A 15356-nucleotide genomic window follows, 5' to 3' on the forward strand; every position below is an offset into this window, starting at 1 on the left:
GTATTAATCAAACCAGTGCACACATGTCCAGAAGCAGATCTACTCCATGGCCACTAGATGGCACTGCAGCTTTGCACTTCCCCCACTGTATAGATCAACGTTTCCCAAACTGTGGTCCATGGCCCAGTACTGGTCCTTAGGAAAAAAATACTGGGCCTCAGAAAAATTTTCGTGAGAGCCCGTCTTGCTGCCTGCAACTCCCAAGATGAACGCTGCGCTGAACTCCCAGTGTCAACGGAGGTAGCATAGGCTTCCTGCAGGGTCGGGGGCAGTTCTGCAGCTGCGCACCAGGTCCCAGAACTATGCAGGCTGCTCTCCCCCCTGCCCCAACAGCCGGCACAGTATCTAAAATGCCAGTCCATCACGTGCTGGGGACTTTGTTTCCCCATGTGCAGGAAGGCAGCAGGGGTGGGTGGCGATCCGGGACTGTGCCGACCCCAGCTGCTCGGGCAGCGCATACTGAGGAGGAGCAAGGCACACACTGCCTGAGCGGTTGGGGCCAGCACGGTCCAGGACTCCCCCTCTCCTGCGCAGGAAGGCATCAGGCGTGCAACAGACCAGCGTGTCAGGTACCGTGCTGCTCTTTGGAGGACGGGGGAGCAGCCCATGCACTTCCTGGGCCTTGGCAGCTACAAGATCCCCAGGTATCGGTCTCTGTCGCCTCCCCGCCCCCCTTCCTCGTGTGGGTATCGTAGTTTACAGAATGCTTGTTGAAGATCTTGTAGGTGTAGGTCTCTGTCTGAGGAGTTGGAGCATATGCTGTTGTACCTCAGTGCTCTCAGATCAGACCTTCTACTTCATTTAGAACTAAATTAAGAACTGCCTCTCCTCTTGTGGGTTCCAGGAAAAGCTGTCATTTATGGGGTATAGACATTTTATCTCTGCATGCCCTAAGGTGACATTTACTCAGTCAATTGGACTTCAATCACCTATTGTCATTGTATTTTCTAGTTTTGTAACCTCTGAACATTTCATAGTCACTGTTACCATACTGGTGAGGTGGTTGGCAGCATATGCCTGTTGCTAATACTCTTATTATTCAAGCATGTGGTTTCTGTCCCAATACTCTATGGTACAATTTGTTTCATTTAAGATTTTTACCTTATTTAACTATGCTTTTATAATCATACCATTCCCCCCCCCCCCGCACCAGTGTGACCTACCCTGTTATTCCTATGTATTTTGCACTCTGCTATTACCAGAGGGTGCATCTACACCGCACCGTTATTTCGAGATAACTAGCATTATTTCCAAACAATGCGAGCATTTAACAAAGCCATTCCGTTATTTTGAAATATTTTTGAAATAATGGGCAGCTTATTCCAAAATCTGTAAACCTCATTCTACGAGGAGTAAAGTCTTTTCCGAAATAGCTATTTCGAAATAAGGCACACGTGGACGCTCCACTTCTGCTATTTCGAAATAGAATGGCCCTGTTGAGGGGCTAAGTTATTCCTCCCCAGGGCCTCCTGAGGCTCTAAATCAAGATAGTACATCCACATTAGGGAAACCTACCTTGGACTAATTTTGGGATTTCCCTGCAGTGTAGACATGCTAATTCGAAATAGGCTATTTTGGAATAGCTATTCCAGAATAGTTTATTTTAAAATAAGCATGCTGTGTAGACGTACCCAGATACTGTTCATTCCTCCACATTTCTGAGATGCCAATTACATCAATTTACTCATTTAAAGCCTGGGCATTCTAGTTTACCCATCTTAGCAGTTAGACTTCTCGCAACTGCATATAATCGTTTGTACAATCTGTCAATATTTAGATGCTGGCCTTCATACGTTCTGTTTACTTGAGACTGACATTCAACTTTTCATTAGAATCATAGAATCATAAGACTGGAAGGGACCTCGAGAGGTCATCGAGTCCAGCTCCTCTCTGTTCTCCAAATTCTTTCCTATTTTCTGTACTAGGATACAGAGTTGCCCTTGTAATAAATTCACCCTTAACAGATGCCTCTGACCAAACCATGGGCTCCTCTGCAGCTTCTGCTTTTCTCCCAACTTTAGTTTAAATAAGGTTATAGAGGATTTTTTAAATTTTCTGTGCCAGCAGTCTAGATCCATTTTGGTTATCACGACAAAACCAATTTCCCATTAGTCTTGATAGCGAACAATGGTGTTGGGATACCAAATGTAAAGCTGGCTTATAAGGAGCCTATATATTAGTGTAGGACAACATTCCCTCTAGTTTCTCACCCCTGACCGGAATGAATTTTGTTATATGCACCAATATGGGGGTGATGTGTGATGTACCACCTTCATATTACTGCAAACAACAAAAATCATGTTGCAAGGATAGAACCTAAGGGGTTCTGAATGTGGAAGCAGTCTCAGGCCTGCGTCAGAGATTCCCTGTAAGCTCCTAAGTGTATGACCAGCACTTCTGAACAAAAATTAACTTAAAATAGGAAACCAAAGTTATACTGAGAGGTGTTGTACTTTGCCTTAGAACTTCAAGAATTTAATTTAGTAAGGAAGAAATCAAATTCAAAATTAAATAAACCAATTCTGTCAATGTGCTACTAGATTTACGTCCACCCCTCTCAAATGACAATTTTATAGCATCTCAACAGGCCTGAACTATGTCTGTGCCATACTGTGTTAGGGATGTAATAGTGTCGATTAACTGATAACCAAAAGCCTATAGATTAATGCTATAGACTACACACATTCCCCTCCCCCGCCTTGCCAGTAAATTTTTTTAGCAGGCTGGCCAGCAGCCCGGCTCAGTCATGACTTGTGACGGGTCCGGGACCTACCCCCGCTGTAATTCTGCATTTAAAATGTATAGGAGCAAGGGGGCAGGCAGCCTGGCTCAGTTCCAGTTCACCCTAGGTCCAGGAGCTCAGATACCCCCCAGACAGAGGCTGCTGCCACCCCGCGCTGCTGCCTCTATAAGAGGCAGTAGCATGGGGCGACAAGCAGACAGTCCACATGGGGAGCTGGTTTTTAAACTGGCTCCCCTTGCAGACCAGTTCCCACCTGGCACCTCGTGCTTCTGCCTCTGACACAGAGGCACCAGCATGGAGTGGCAGGGGGCTTCTTGGGGGCGAGGCTGGAGCACACTGGCTCCTGACCCCACCTCCAGGGACTACAGAATAGTTGAGTAACCAATAAGAATTCGTGAGGTTACTAAACTATTCAATTAACTGATATTTAACATCCCTATAATGCGTTTTACGGTTTCTGGGGGTTCCACTTACTTGTATTAGTGACTGTCTACTCTATCTGTGTTACAAATCCCAATCCTAGAAGTTCTCATTAGGCGTTGAAAAAAGTTATTTGTTGTAACATTTTGCCAGTAGATCCCAGCCTGGAGTCAGCATTAAATCACAGCCTGTGACCATCATTACTACACAATTTGCATAACTATTAGATATTTGTACCTTCTGTTCAAAAGAAGCTCCATAATAGCCATCATTCAAACCAAAAATTACTTCATTTGGGTTTCGAGCATGTATCTGTAAAAAAAAAAAACAAAAACAAAAAAAACACACACACACCAATGGCATTAGGGTCAACTTAGTTTACCTGCAGTCAAGCTTAATATTAAATTTCTATTTTTATAACAGTTGCCTTCTCAGTTCTTCCCTCTAATGCTATTGGCACATGGCCCTTGCCAATGAAGGAACTGAACTATTACCGTAGAGAATGCACTTGCCTTTCCCACATCTAAGCAGGAAATGGCGGATATGCTCAGTGATATTATTCCCATCTTCCTAGTAGTAAAATAAAAATTAATATTTGCCTTAGAATTTAAAAATTGCCATAGTGGGTCAGACCAAAGGTCCATCTAGCCCAGTATCCTGTCTTCCAACAGTAGCCAGTACCAAATGTCCTAGAGGAAGTGAGCAGAACAGGGAATCAAGTAATGCCCTCTCCTTTCACTCATTCCCAGCCTCTGAAGAGGCTAGGGACACCATTCCTACCCATTCTGGCACTTAACCAGCCTTAACCACTATATAGCACCTACAGCTACTTACAGGGGCAGATAAGCAAGGCTTCCCCTTGCCCCGAGCCAGAAGTACAGAACTAGTAGGAAGATCAAAAGTAATAAAAACAAATAAGAAAATGGCTTATTCAGACTGTTCAGTTATTAAAAAAAAAAAGCTAACTCTCAGCAGTTAATACACAGTTAGCTTGATCATATGCTTTGTTGTTTATGGCTGAACACAAAACTGGTCCTACATTAGATGTGCTAGTGGGGAAGGATACTTAAACAAGAGAGCTAGAGTTAGAGCAGGGCTGGACAATAAGCAGCCCAGACACGTTCACTAGCATTAGCACCAGCACTTTATTTACCAGCACATCTGCAAGTACTGCCGCTTGCAGCTCCCGTTGGCTGCAGATCACCATTCCCAGCCAAATAGGAGCAGTGGGAAGCAGTGTCCCATGGCCAGGAATGGCAATCTGTGGCTGACAGGCAGCCGTACCTGCAGACGTGCAGTTAAAGAGTTGGCAGCCCACCAGGTGGACCGCCTCTGGCTTACTGCCCACCCCGAGTTGGGGGAATATTCTCCAGGGACCTATTTTCTGTAATAAAATGAAACTGAACACTGAAAAAAAAAAGTCATGTTCTACTCAGCAAGTATTGATCTAACAACAAATGCATTTTCATTACAAGCTTATTTTATAATTGACATTTCAAAGAATTTCTATCTTTTAAAGTCGTTTTAGAACAGTGAACTCGAAGGCAATGAAGGGCAGGCAGTACATTAACCCAAGAAAGTTAGTTTTAAAAAAAGTGTCAACCTATATGCAATTAAGAGGAACAGACACCTTGCATTTGTTTCATGAGTTATGACTTGATCTCCTTTTATTTCAGTTAGATGTTTAAAGAAAACATTAAATTAAAGACATGTATGTATATAAAATCATAACTAAAAGATGCCATTAGTTCCATAAGACCCACAAACACTAAACCCACATCAGACCAGTCATTTGCCAGGCCTAGAGAAAAAGTTCCAAGGTTAACACCATCTCCAGGTCTCAAGCTATAACTGGATTATTAAAGAGTGTAATGTGTCAAGGGCATTGTTGGCATTCTAGTAGTATTAGCACAGTACGATTAGAGATGTTAAAGAAAATAAACTGATCATATTCAGAGTAATAATGTCAAAATGTTTCTCACTTAGGGCTACTATTGTGATTAAGAAGCTCAAATAGCTAAAGAAAGTATATTGTATCTATTCAAATTATGTAAAGCTCCTTACAATAGTTATAGCTACGCATATTAGTGGTCCCTTGACATTTTATTCCATAATTAAAATACTGTGCTTACTATATTGTTTTCCTTGAACTTACAACTCTGTTAAAGAAAAAGACTTTAGCTACTCAATTCACAGATCAAGAACCCATGCTTTTAATTTACCTGTTGACCCAAGTATTTCAGCCCATCTAGATTGACTTTCCATTCGATCAACAGCTGATAGAGCTCTTTCTTGCCACCCCAGATCCTCACCAAAAAACAGGAGACAGATGTATCAAGGCGATCAGGCATTATTCCAAAGTCAAGACTTCTCCATGTCGGATTCTGTTGATGAGTAAGATAAAGATGAAGGAAGAATAACATTCCTTGGGGTTATTTCAGTGTAACATACTGTTTGTCCAAATTTAAAGAGGCCAAGTATGTCAAACTTTCAGACTGCAAGCATGAAAGTAACACCCTGCAAGATCAACATTCTACAAAGTTTCCCATGAAAAGGCTCAAGCCATTGGAGACTTTGCTCCATCATTCACAACTTTTTCTTTTCTGATCAAGATTCCTAGTTTGGCTCCCATTTCCATCCACTGCTGCAAGGCTTTGACCAACTACTACTTCCTGTCATAATTGAATAATTTCCTGGCATCTCAAACTGCCTTTTGCCACAACAGACTCAGCAGGACTCAAGTTACACTATATGAACTGGGGTCCAAAAAAATAAAGTTATTTGAGAACCAGCTCCAAGATAAGAGCTGCTGAGGCCTCAATCCTATGCCAATGACACTGTGTAGAAACTTCAGTTCCCTAGATTAGCCTGATCCTGAGTGGCCATCAAGAAAAGCTCTTCAGTCTTATTGGGAGTAGTGAGCATTGTATGCTTAGCGTATGCATTCAGGTTTTGGTGATTGTTAACAGGGATGTAAGCAACTAAATCACTTCCTCCCTTTGCTGCCTCTATCAGAGGCAGCAAGTGTGTGTGTGTGGGGGGGGGAGGAGCCAGTGTTGGGGGGGCAGGAAGAGAGCTTAAAAGCCGGTTCCCACAGCACCGTCTCTTACAGGGAGCAGGGGAGGCAGAGGCTCAGCAGGGAAGCTTACTTCAATTAGCTTACTAGCCACAATTTAACATCCCTAATTGTTAATAGTGATTAACTAGGCTATTATGATGTAAGGCTCTTCCACTAGTAAAAGACCCTACAAACCCAGAGTATAAGGATATGCCTAAGCCCTATGAATGGGTACAGGTGGGTGCCTATAAGGGATGTAAAATTTTGATTAATTGACTAATCAAATAGTTGATGCAATTTGCATCAACTATTCAATTAGTCAATAAGAGTGCTCCCACCTTTGAAGTATAGCAACAGACCCAAGGCTGTTGCTACACTTCAAAGGCAAAAGCGCTGCGAGGAGCACTGAGACAGCGAGAGATTCACGCAGTCCCCCGCTGGCCCCTTGCTGCCCACAGAGTTTCATAGAGGCAGCAGGGGGGCGGAGGGGGAGAGAAAGTCAACTAGTAATTCATATCCCTAGAGTCTATATTAAGAGAGTCATCCCTAAACTCTAGGAATGGTGAAGGGTAGATGCCCTGGAGTGTGAATGATAGAGAATTTTGTGAGGATAACCAAGTGAAAAAACTCCAGAGGGTATCTATTTTCTCCTGTAAGATTTACAGAAGCCCCTTTCCCACCCTCTTACAATTTCCTAGTAGGAAAACTATTGATATATCTAGCAGAAGATTTACCCAGTATTGCTCAGGTCGTTAATTTTTTTTTTTTTTTAAGAAAATAAAATGCTTCATTTAAATCCCTGTTTGGGGCAAAACTGAGAAAATGTAATAAAGACAATTTTAAAAAGTAACAGTGTAACCATTAAAAAAAAAATCCATGTGGGATTTCTACTACAGAGCTCACTGTGCAGCTGGCTCCCTGGGAGTGGGCCCAGCAACTGGCTCCCTGGAAAGCCGGCAAATAGTATAAGAAATGATCTCAAGATATTCTACTACAGTGTAAGCCAGCTCCTGGTGTGCACCAGCTCCTGGCTGCCAGCTCCAGGGAGCCGGCTGCACAGGGGTGGCAGGCAGGTCCCCAAGAGCAGGGCCAGAATCCAGTGCGTGCTAGCAAAGAGTTTAGCCATAAAGAGTTAACAATCAGTTTCCTTTACATGGTTACACACTTGTACAGACTGTTAACACAGACTGTTACAGCCATGTACAGACTGTTAACACATACCAGTTTTAGCTTTCAGTTTCTAGGACCGAAATTTCTTAAAGTTGTAAGCTCCTGAAAGTAGGTACCATATTTCCACACTGCTCACAGGCAAACCACCTACACTACAAGAGTGACAAGATGAACTTCCCAAATCTGAGAGACTCTGGTCCAGCAACATCCATTGTCCAGCTGGGCGATGGATGTTTCAGGACCAATGAGAGTTCCAGGCCAGGGAACCTCCTGCGGCAGCAGGGTCAGGCAGAAGCCAAGCAGTCCCATGCCAAGGAGTTCTCAGTGGCAGCAGGACTGGCATGGCCCCAGCCAGAGAACCTCCAGCAGGCACGGAATCAGGCAGTGACAGGAGAGACTTGGCCGGCGAGCACCCAGTGGCAGTAAGGCTGATAGTGTCTGAGTGGGGCCATCAGCAGCCAGGTGGTCTGATGAATCCTGGGGAACTCTGGCAGCAGTGAGAGGGCAACAGGGTGGGAGCAGCCTTGGGAGATCCAGGGAGAGGAGTCTGAGAGTGGGGCAGCCAGCAGGGAAGCATTGACTACCCCTGATCCGGCAGACTCCCTGGTTCAGGACCCCTTAGGTCTCAAGAGTGCTGGACCAAGGAGTTCCAACCTACATAAAATTTGCTGCGCTTTGCAGCTTTAGTCCCTCCAATACAGTTTGCCAGCAATACTAAGATACTTAATTTAGAAGCTCTACAGTTCAGATTTTTAGAATTTTGATGAATAAAGAAACACTGTCAAAACAATAACATTTTCAAAGTTATTCTAAATCATTGTTAAAGCGTAACTGGAATTCATTAAGCTACATTCTTCCTTCCTATTCATATTGGCATTACTTGTAAATATTAGGCTGCCAGCTTTTTATATGCAAGTTGGCTTTAAGGCAAGGGAGGAAGGAGATTAATTATACTAGATTGTTGTGTGATTTCTGGAAGAGGGGGAAACATTTATGGACTTTGCTCACAGCAGTCAGAAAAAGTAGACCACGCTTTGAATCTACACGTCACAATAGTTTCTTATTAAAAACATCTGATTGTAGGGTTGATCCAGCATCACTGTATGTACAGCCACTGCCATTAACACTTTCAGAAAGGCTCAACTTAGAACAGTACTGAAGCCAGCTACTAAATGATTCACATAGTTTGCCAGATTTACCCTTTTCTGTTTTAAACAGAATATTGTAAAACTTTTAACATGGGAACAGAATGAAAAAAAATGCACACATGAAAGTGAATTAGCCTTTAATGTTTTGTTTAGTTCTATAAATGAAGGGGTTTTGTGTTTGTTTTTGGAGCAATGTTTTATATTTGTAATTTGCTGAAATGTTTTTGCTAATGCAGTAATTTATCATCTAGGATTTCCACACATTGGAAGAGGTCTTGAAATGAGCATAGGATTTTGATATTTTCTTTCCCCAAACTACTGAAATGTGATTTGCTTTCCTTTGCGAGACTCATTTGGGGGAAGTTATAACCAAGATATCCCAAAGAGGGACAGTAGAATAATCACTTGTCCAAGAGAAGCCAGTTCTAAATGTTGCATAGACTTGTGACCTACTGAAAAGTGGGAGTAAGTTTCTTCCTCCCCTTCTCCCTGTATGTCAGACCAAGTACAAGGTAAAACAGACAACTTTTCAAGGAAGCAATCCTTACAGCAAACAGCAGCCCACAGCATTACCCCTTATCAACCAAGGATCATATTTCTGGGGACAGGGCAAGGGATGAAGAGAAGAACCTCCTTCATAGTCTAAGATTCTCTTTCCCTATCACAACCACAATTCAAGGTTCAAGTTGAGTCCTCAAGGATGATCTCACCCTTCTTGACCATAAAATTTCCCATCTGTTTTGGTCAGCTCCTAGGTTTCTACCACCCAAGATGTCATGCAACTTGAAACAGTTTTAAGTAGTGAGTTATTTGTAGTTTCGTACACTATACCTGGCCCAAATCCCATTTAACAGTTTTTGCAGATTTACTAATGCATTTGAGTTCTGCAGTTTTGATGTGTTATTTTCCCCTCTTGCTAAGAGGGGCAATAGTGAAACCAACTAAAACAGTATTGTCAAATGCACAAGAGATCTTCCAGTTAGCAATTGTAGGTGCTACTTTTACCAGTTACAACAGTAGCTGTAGAATTCAGATTTACATGACATTGAGTTATCACCACCCTCAGGTTGTCATTAATCTGAAACATTCCCCTTTTATTTCAACAGGACATTAATCTTTGGGAGTGAACAAATTATCAGAGGGATGCATAAGGATTTCTATACAAGATCACTAATATTAATCAACTTACCAGGGAATTCTTGATCACTTCACTCCTATAAAATTCTAGGAGGGAAAACAATTAAGTAAGTAGAGGAAAATCCATCTTTAGGTACAAATATATATGTAGTACAATACAAATACTAATTTTTTAAAATGGAAACTATTCTGTAGAACAAGTCCTAGAATTATATTTTATGAAAAAGTAACTGATCCATTAGTTATTCTAAAACCAAATCAAACTCTACCTAGAGAGAATTCAAAACAGACAAGGCCACCGCCACCACCTTCCGCCACCCTTCCCCCACCCACCCATGGCATTTGGCCATCCAATCTCTACACTTGTAGGGTGAAGTGAAAGGCAAGGAGGAATAGATGAAGTAAAAAAATCCAACATGCAAACAATGCTTACTGGGAACAGGCAAGACTACGCATATACATTAAGTTGTATTTATGTCACTTTCCTAACTAGAAAGCTCTAGAAACCGGCATTCCTAATCTTCAATAGGTTCATTTGGTGCAGGGCCAGCACACTCCCTACCTGGCTCTGTGTGGCTAGGTGGAGGAACAGCCACAAGGTTTCTGTGTGCTCCCCACCATTCCATCCTCAGTGCTGGCTCTGTGGCCACAGTTCCAGTCAAGCACCCTGAGCCCCCTTCCACATCCAAGCCACTCTTAGTTAACCAGAATTGTTGACTTACGGGCACCACTCCCCCATTCCTCCAACATGCCGATGACAAAGCTTTTACTGCATTGCTGTTTAGGGACTCAGTACTCCACAGCTTTGGTACAGAGCTTAGTTACCAAGGTGATAAGCATCTTAAAAGAATTTAAGATATATTATGCCTGTTCCTGTGAAGCAACAGCAGCAACTAGGTCAGATGTAGGAGAAATTGAATGTTTATTCAAGAATTGGTTCAGCTTGACTGAGCTTGCTTCAGATCTTTCAGCTGCCTATCAATGCAGGAGGCAAATAAAACTGTACAGAGTCACTAGAAAAGACCAAACTTTGAAACCCTAATCTGAACACATTAGAGGGGGGCAGTATTCCATTGTGCAGACACTGACTGCTTTATATATCAGGGTACCTATTTTGCTAGCAGCCCAGTTATTGGTACTGATGTAGTCTAAGCACACAAATCACTCAGCTTGCCAGTTGCAAGACTGATAGCTGGGTCTATCTGCTGATTGAAAGCTTTCATTCTCCCTTTTAGATTTATCTTTAGTTCACCTTTTAATGGCACCAAGTCACAAAGAAACAAAACAAATTCAATTTAGAATGAATAAAAAAAATACAAAGAGCATCAGGAGAGACTGTATGGGAAGATGGCGTTACATGAGAAGTGTTGTCAATAGGCTCTTACCTTTACATATCTTAGCGTTATCACACAAGTGAAGAGTGAAATAGGTATCCAGGAGGCGATAACCATTCCTATTAACAATGTTACGAGCAGCAATATTCCGTAGGTGACGAAGCCGCCGCTAAAAATAAAAAAAGGAATTGAGGAGCAACAGTTAAAGCTGTACATACATTTATGGTTTGTTTGTGGATAGCGGTTTTATTCTATGAGAAAGCAATTAACAGCAGCCTGTTTAAGCTTGAAGAGAGGGTTGCAATTTAAAAAAGTCACCATTTTATTAGAAAAACCAGTTCAACCTGCTACGAAGACAAACGTACAAGTAGGAGATATGGCTCAGCAAGAGGAACAAAGAGTAACTAGCAAGCTCAATGCCAAGAGAAAACAAGCATCCATGACTGCCTGAGAAATTAATCTACTCCCAGTTCTGCTCTGGTGTACCACCTCTACTCTAAATTGGTGATGAATATGGCATATAAAACTTAAGTACAATTGCTTTCCGGCCATGCAGCTTACTACACCAACATCTGCCAGCTCCTGAAGCAATAATGCCACAAAAATGTTCAGTATCCACTGACAAAGCAGAAACGTTCCAAGTTAGGAACTATATTATTTTGGAAAGATGCTGCTGGCAACGAGGAGCTGTAATAAAAAAGTCACCTAGAGACATGTGATTGGCTAAAAAAAGCTGCCTCAATTCATAAGAACAGTCATACTGGGTCAAACCAAAGGTCCATCTAGACCTGGGCTGGATCCAGCCTACCAAGCTGCAGGATCCAGCTGGCGGACACAGCAGGGAGGCCTCAGGCAGGGTCCCTGCTTGTCCACCACTCAGAGTAGTGGCTGCAGCATGCAGTCTGTCTGATCAGCTGCCCTTGACCCCAGCACAAACCCATTGGCAGCCTGTGTGAGAAGTACCCCCCCCTTTTCCCCCAGGCTCCTAGCTATTCAGACAAACATGTTCCCTGCCTGCCTGGCCATGGCAGGGGTCCTGCCTGTGAAGCGTGCTGGCTGGGAGTCTCCCAGATAAGTCTCCCAGCCAAAGCCTGCCTTTGGCACCTCAGGCCCTCCCACCACAAACCCTCACCCCTCCCACTGCATATAACACACCTATGCTCCCCAACTCCCTCCCTGACCCCTGCACCAAAGCCCCCTGTCCTAGGGCAGGAAGGGGTTGTGACCTGGATCACAACCCAAACCCCCTGTACCACCTCCTGCACCCCAATCTCCTGCCTTAGGTCACAATTCCCTCTCAGACCCCTTCCCCCTCCCCCCACACACACAGCCACACTCCAATCCCTTATCCCAAGCTCCCTTCTGCACCCCAACCTCCATCCCAGACCCTGCATCTTCCCCATTAATAATCATGGAAGAGAGAATGTGACCTTTGACCACTTTACAATTTTTTGGAGTGCCTCCCATCAAAAATTATTGCTCACCTCTGATCTAGACCAACATCCTGTCTTCCAACAATGGCCTATGCCAAATACCTCCAGGGGAATGACCAGAACATAGCAATTAAATGATCCATCCTGTCATGCAGTCCCAGCTTCTGAGCCAATGGTTAAGGGACAAACAAAACATGGGGTGGCTGACCCTGACCGATTTGGCTAATAGCCATCAACAGACATACGTTCCATAAAGTAAGGTAGAAGGTTGTTTCTTTTTAAACTGTGTTATATTTTTGGCCTTCAGTATATCCCTGATGAGTTCCACAGATGGACAGGCAGGAAGAAATACTTCCTTATGTTTTAAACATGCTTGCATACTAAGTTCATTAGATGACTCCAGGTTCTTTTGTTACATGAAGGGATAAACAACACCTCCTTATTCACTTTCTCCACATCATTCATGATATTTGTAGACTATAAAAGTCATCTCTCCTCCTCAGTCATCTTTTCCAAAGTGACCATTACCAATCTCTGTCTCTTAGGAAAGCTTTTCTAGACCCCTAAAGATCTTCATTGACACTGTCCAATTCTAGTGCTTCTTTTTGGAGATGGGGCAACCATAACTGCACTGTGGAAGCTGTTTTGTCAGTTCCTTAAACACAACATATCATCACCCTAGGAAAGCAGGATTTCCTGTAATGATAATTAATTCTGAATTGCTAAAATGTTTATATGAAAAATGAATTTTATGTTTCAGCATTTATTGATTTTGTCCAAGCTAAGAGGACTAACCTTTGTCCATGCTAATTGAAATGACACTGCATCATTAGCAGTCAGTTTCAGCTTGTTTCTCTGACTTGTGCAATATATTGGGCAGTTCATATAGTCTTAAAAAAGTATATTTACATTAGCATGGAATTAACCTTTTTTGCACAAGAGATTTCGTTGAACTATTTCACTACTGTAACCAGTCCCAATAAAACTTTGCTCTTAATCCTAGATTGAGTGGAGAGAGAGGTAAGGTTATAATACGACACCTTCCTTTCAAGTCCAAGCACAATTCACAGTTGTGATCAAGCTTCTCAGTTTCACAACATAAGCTCTAAAATCTGACAAAATACTTAGAAACAGGAATTTATTTTTAAAACCAGTCACATTATGAATCTAAACCAGAGGACAGTGGCCTTTAGCTCTTAACTTCCTGTATATTCTGCAATATTAATATCACATACTTTGGGTCTCATGCAAAAATACAAGCTCAGAAGGGCAAAAAAAGCAAAGAGGGAGGAAGTTCTCCGACAACACTTGTGTGGCCTGTAGTTTTGTCAATTTTAATTTTTTTCTTATAATACTCACCTGCACACTAATGAAGTCAGCGAAGTAAAAGGTGATCAGTCATTTTTGAACTACTAGTCCAAAAACCAGTTAGAACCGTTCATGCAGTATGTAAAACAGAAGCTACAGGTAGTATTACAAGCTGGCTGTGCTTCTGATTTTAAACAAACAGTAGTGATGCACAAGCAACTATAATGCAAAGCTAAGAGTTTTTCCATTTTAAACAAACCAATTGATACTTGAGCTCCAAAGCTAGCAGTTTTAACACAATAAAAAGCTGTACAAACCTGCATATTTAGGTCAGATTCGAGACCTTCGCACACAACATTTCAAAAGCCTTCTCTATCCTTGTGTATAGTTTTAATTCTAGATTTGTCACTGTCCCTTCCAAAAGGCTGCCCTGATTTTCCTACATATACTTCCCAACACCAATTCAGAGCAGAGCAGTTTAAACAATCTACAAGTTGTTGACTGTATAGACACAGAAGAACAAGACATCTAGTAGAAAAATGAGGGTGGCTAAAAACTGATCTCCTCTCTGTCAATAAGACCCAGAACACCCCCCCCCACACACACACACACACACACATACACATACACACACACACACGCCCTCCCACTATCACAAGGAGATAGTAAGTGGCATTAACAAGAAATAATTCATGGAGCAATAACAGGCAGATCAAAGAGCATGCCTACACTGCACTGTAAACCCAGATCAGTGTCTGTGGAGCTGGTGTTTCCAAGCTTGTGCTTCAGTGTCCAAACTAAATTGCAAACCTGGATTTTCAATTACTGACCCTGACAAAGCCCTGACAGGAATGATTTAATTGGGGTTTAAAAAGCTTCAGAGGGGTAGCTGAGTTAGCTTAAGGTGCTGCAAGACTATTAATTGTCTTAAGTTTTTCCAGTTACAGACTAACAAATGTAGATGGTAGCATAAGCATTCGTGGGCACAACTCTGAAGAAGTGGGTTGTGACCATGAAAGCTCATGATACGACCTACATGTTTTGTTAGGGTGTGTCTAGACGACAGGGTTTTGTCGACAAAAGTGGACATATACTGCTGAGTTCTGTCGACATAACTCAGCAGTTTTGTCGACGCTGGTAAACCTCATTTTACGAGGCATAACGCCTTCTATCGACAGAGTTTCTGTCGACAGAAGGTGTTATTGCATGTAAACTGTCCTTTGCGTCTACACTACCATGTCGACAGAGCAGCTTGCTTTGACAACAGAACTCAATGTAGTCTAGACACTCTTTGTCGACAGAAGCCTGTAGTCTAGACGTACCCTTAGTGTTTAAGGTGCTGCAAGGCTATTTTTTTTTAGGTTGGGGGTTTCCTCCTGCTTTGGGAAGGGGATTGGACTAGATTTACCTCTTGAGGTCTCTTCCAACCCTAATCTTCTATTTATTTATATATACATATATATAAATAAGATATATATATATATATTTATATATATAATTTTAACTAACTGTTTAGGATAGCCAAGACAGAAGCAGACTGTGAGGGACTCCAAGATGATCTCACCAAACTGAGTGATTGGGCAACAAAATGGCAAATGAAATTTA

The 15356-nt window shown here is 42.3% G+C and overlaps 1 protein-coding gene across 3 annotated transcripts in view; it reads right to left on the reverse strand.

Moving 5' to 3' along the window:
• The window catches only part of UVRAG (UV radiation resistance associated), a 127427-nt gene that overhangs the window by 94893 nt on the left and 17178 nt on the right, over positions 1-15356 (reverse strand). For 2 of the 3 annotated variants that reach the window (XM_075919534.1, XM_075919536.1), the window contains exons 2-5: positions 11062-11179; positions 9729-9763; positions 5386-5547; positions 3401-3475 (exon numbers count right to left, since the gene is read on the reverse strand). In XM_075919534.1, coding sequence (XP_075775649.1) covers positions 3401-3475; positions 5386-5547; positions 9729-9763; positions 11062-11179 — 390 coding nt within the window. The remainder of the gene's footprint in view (positions 1-3400; positions 3476-5385; positions 5548-9728; positions 9764-11061; positions 11180-15356) is intronic. The other variant, XM_075919535.1, reaches the window with a different exon arrangement.

Source organism: Pelodiscus sinensis, chromosome 1 (assembly GCF_049634645.1).
Source record: "Pelodiscus sinensis isolate JC-2024 chromosome 1, ASM4963464v1, whole genome shotgun sequence".
Classification (NCBI taxonomy): domain Eukaryota; kingdom Metazoa; phylum Chordata; order Testudines; family Trionychidae; genus Pelodiscus; species Pelodiscus sinensis.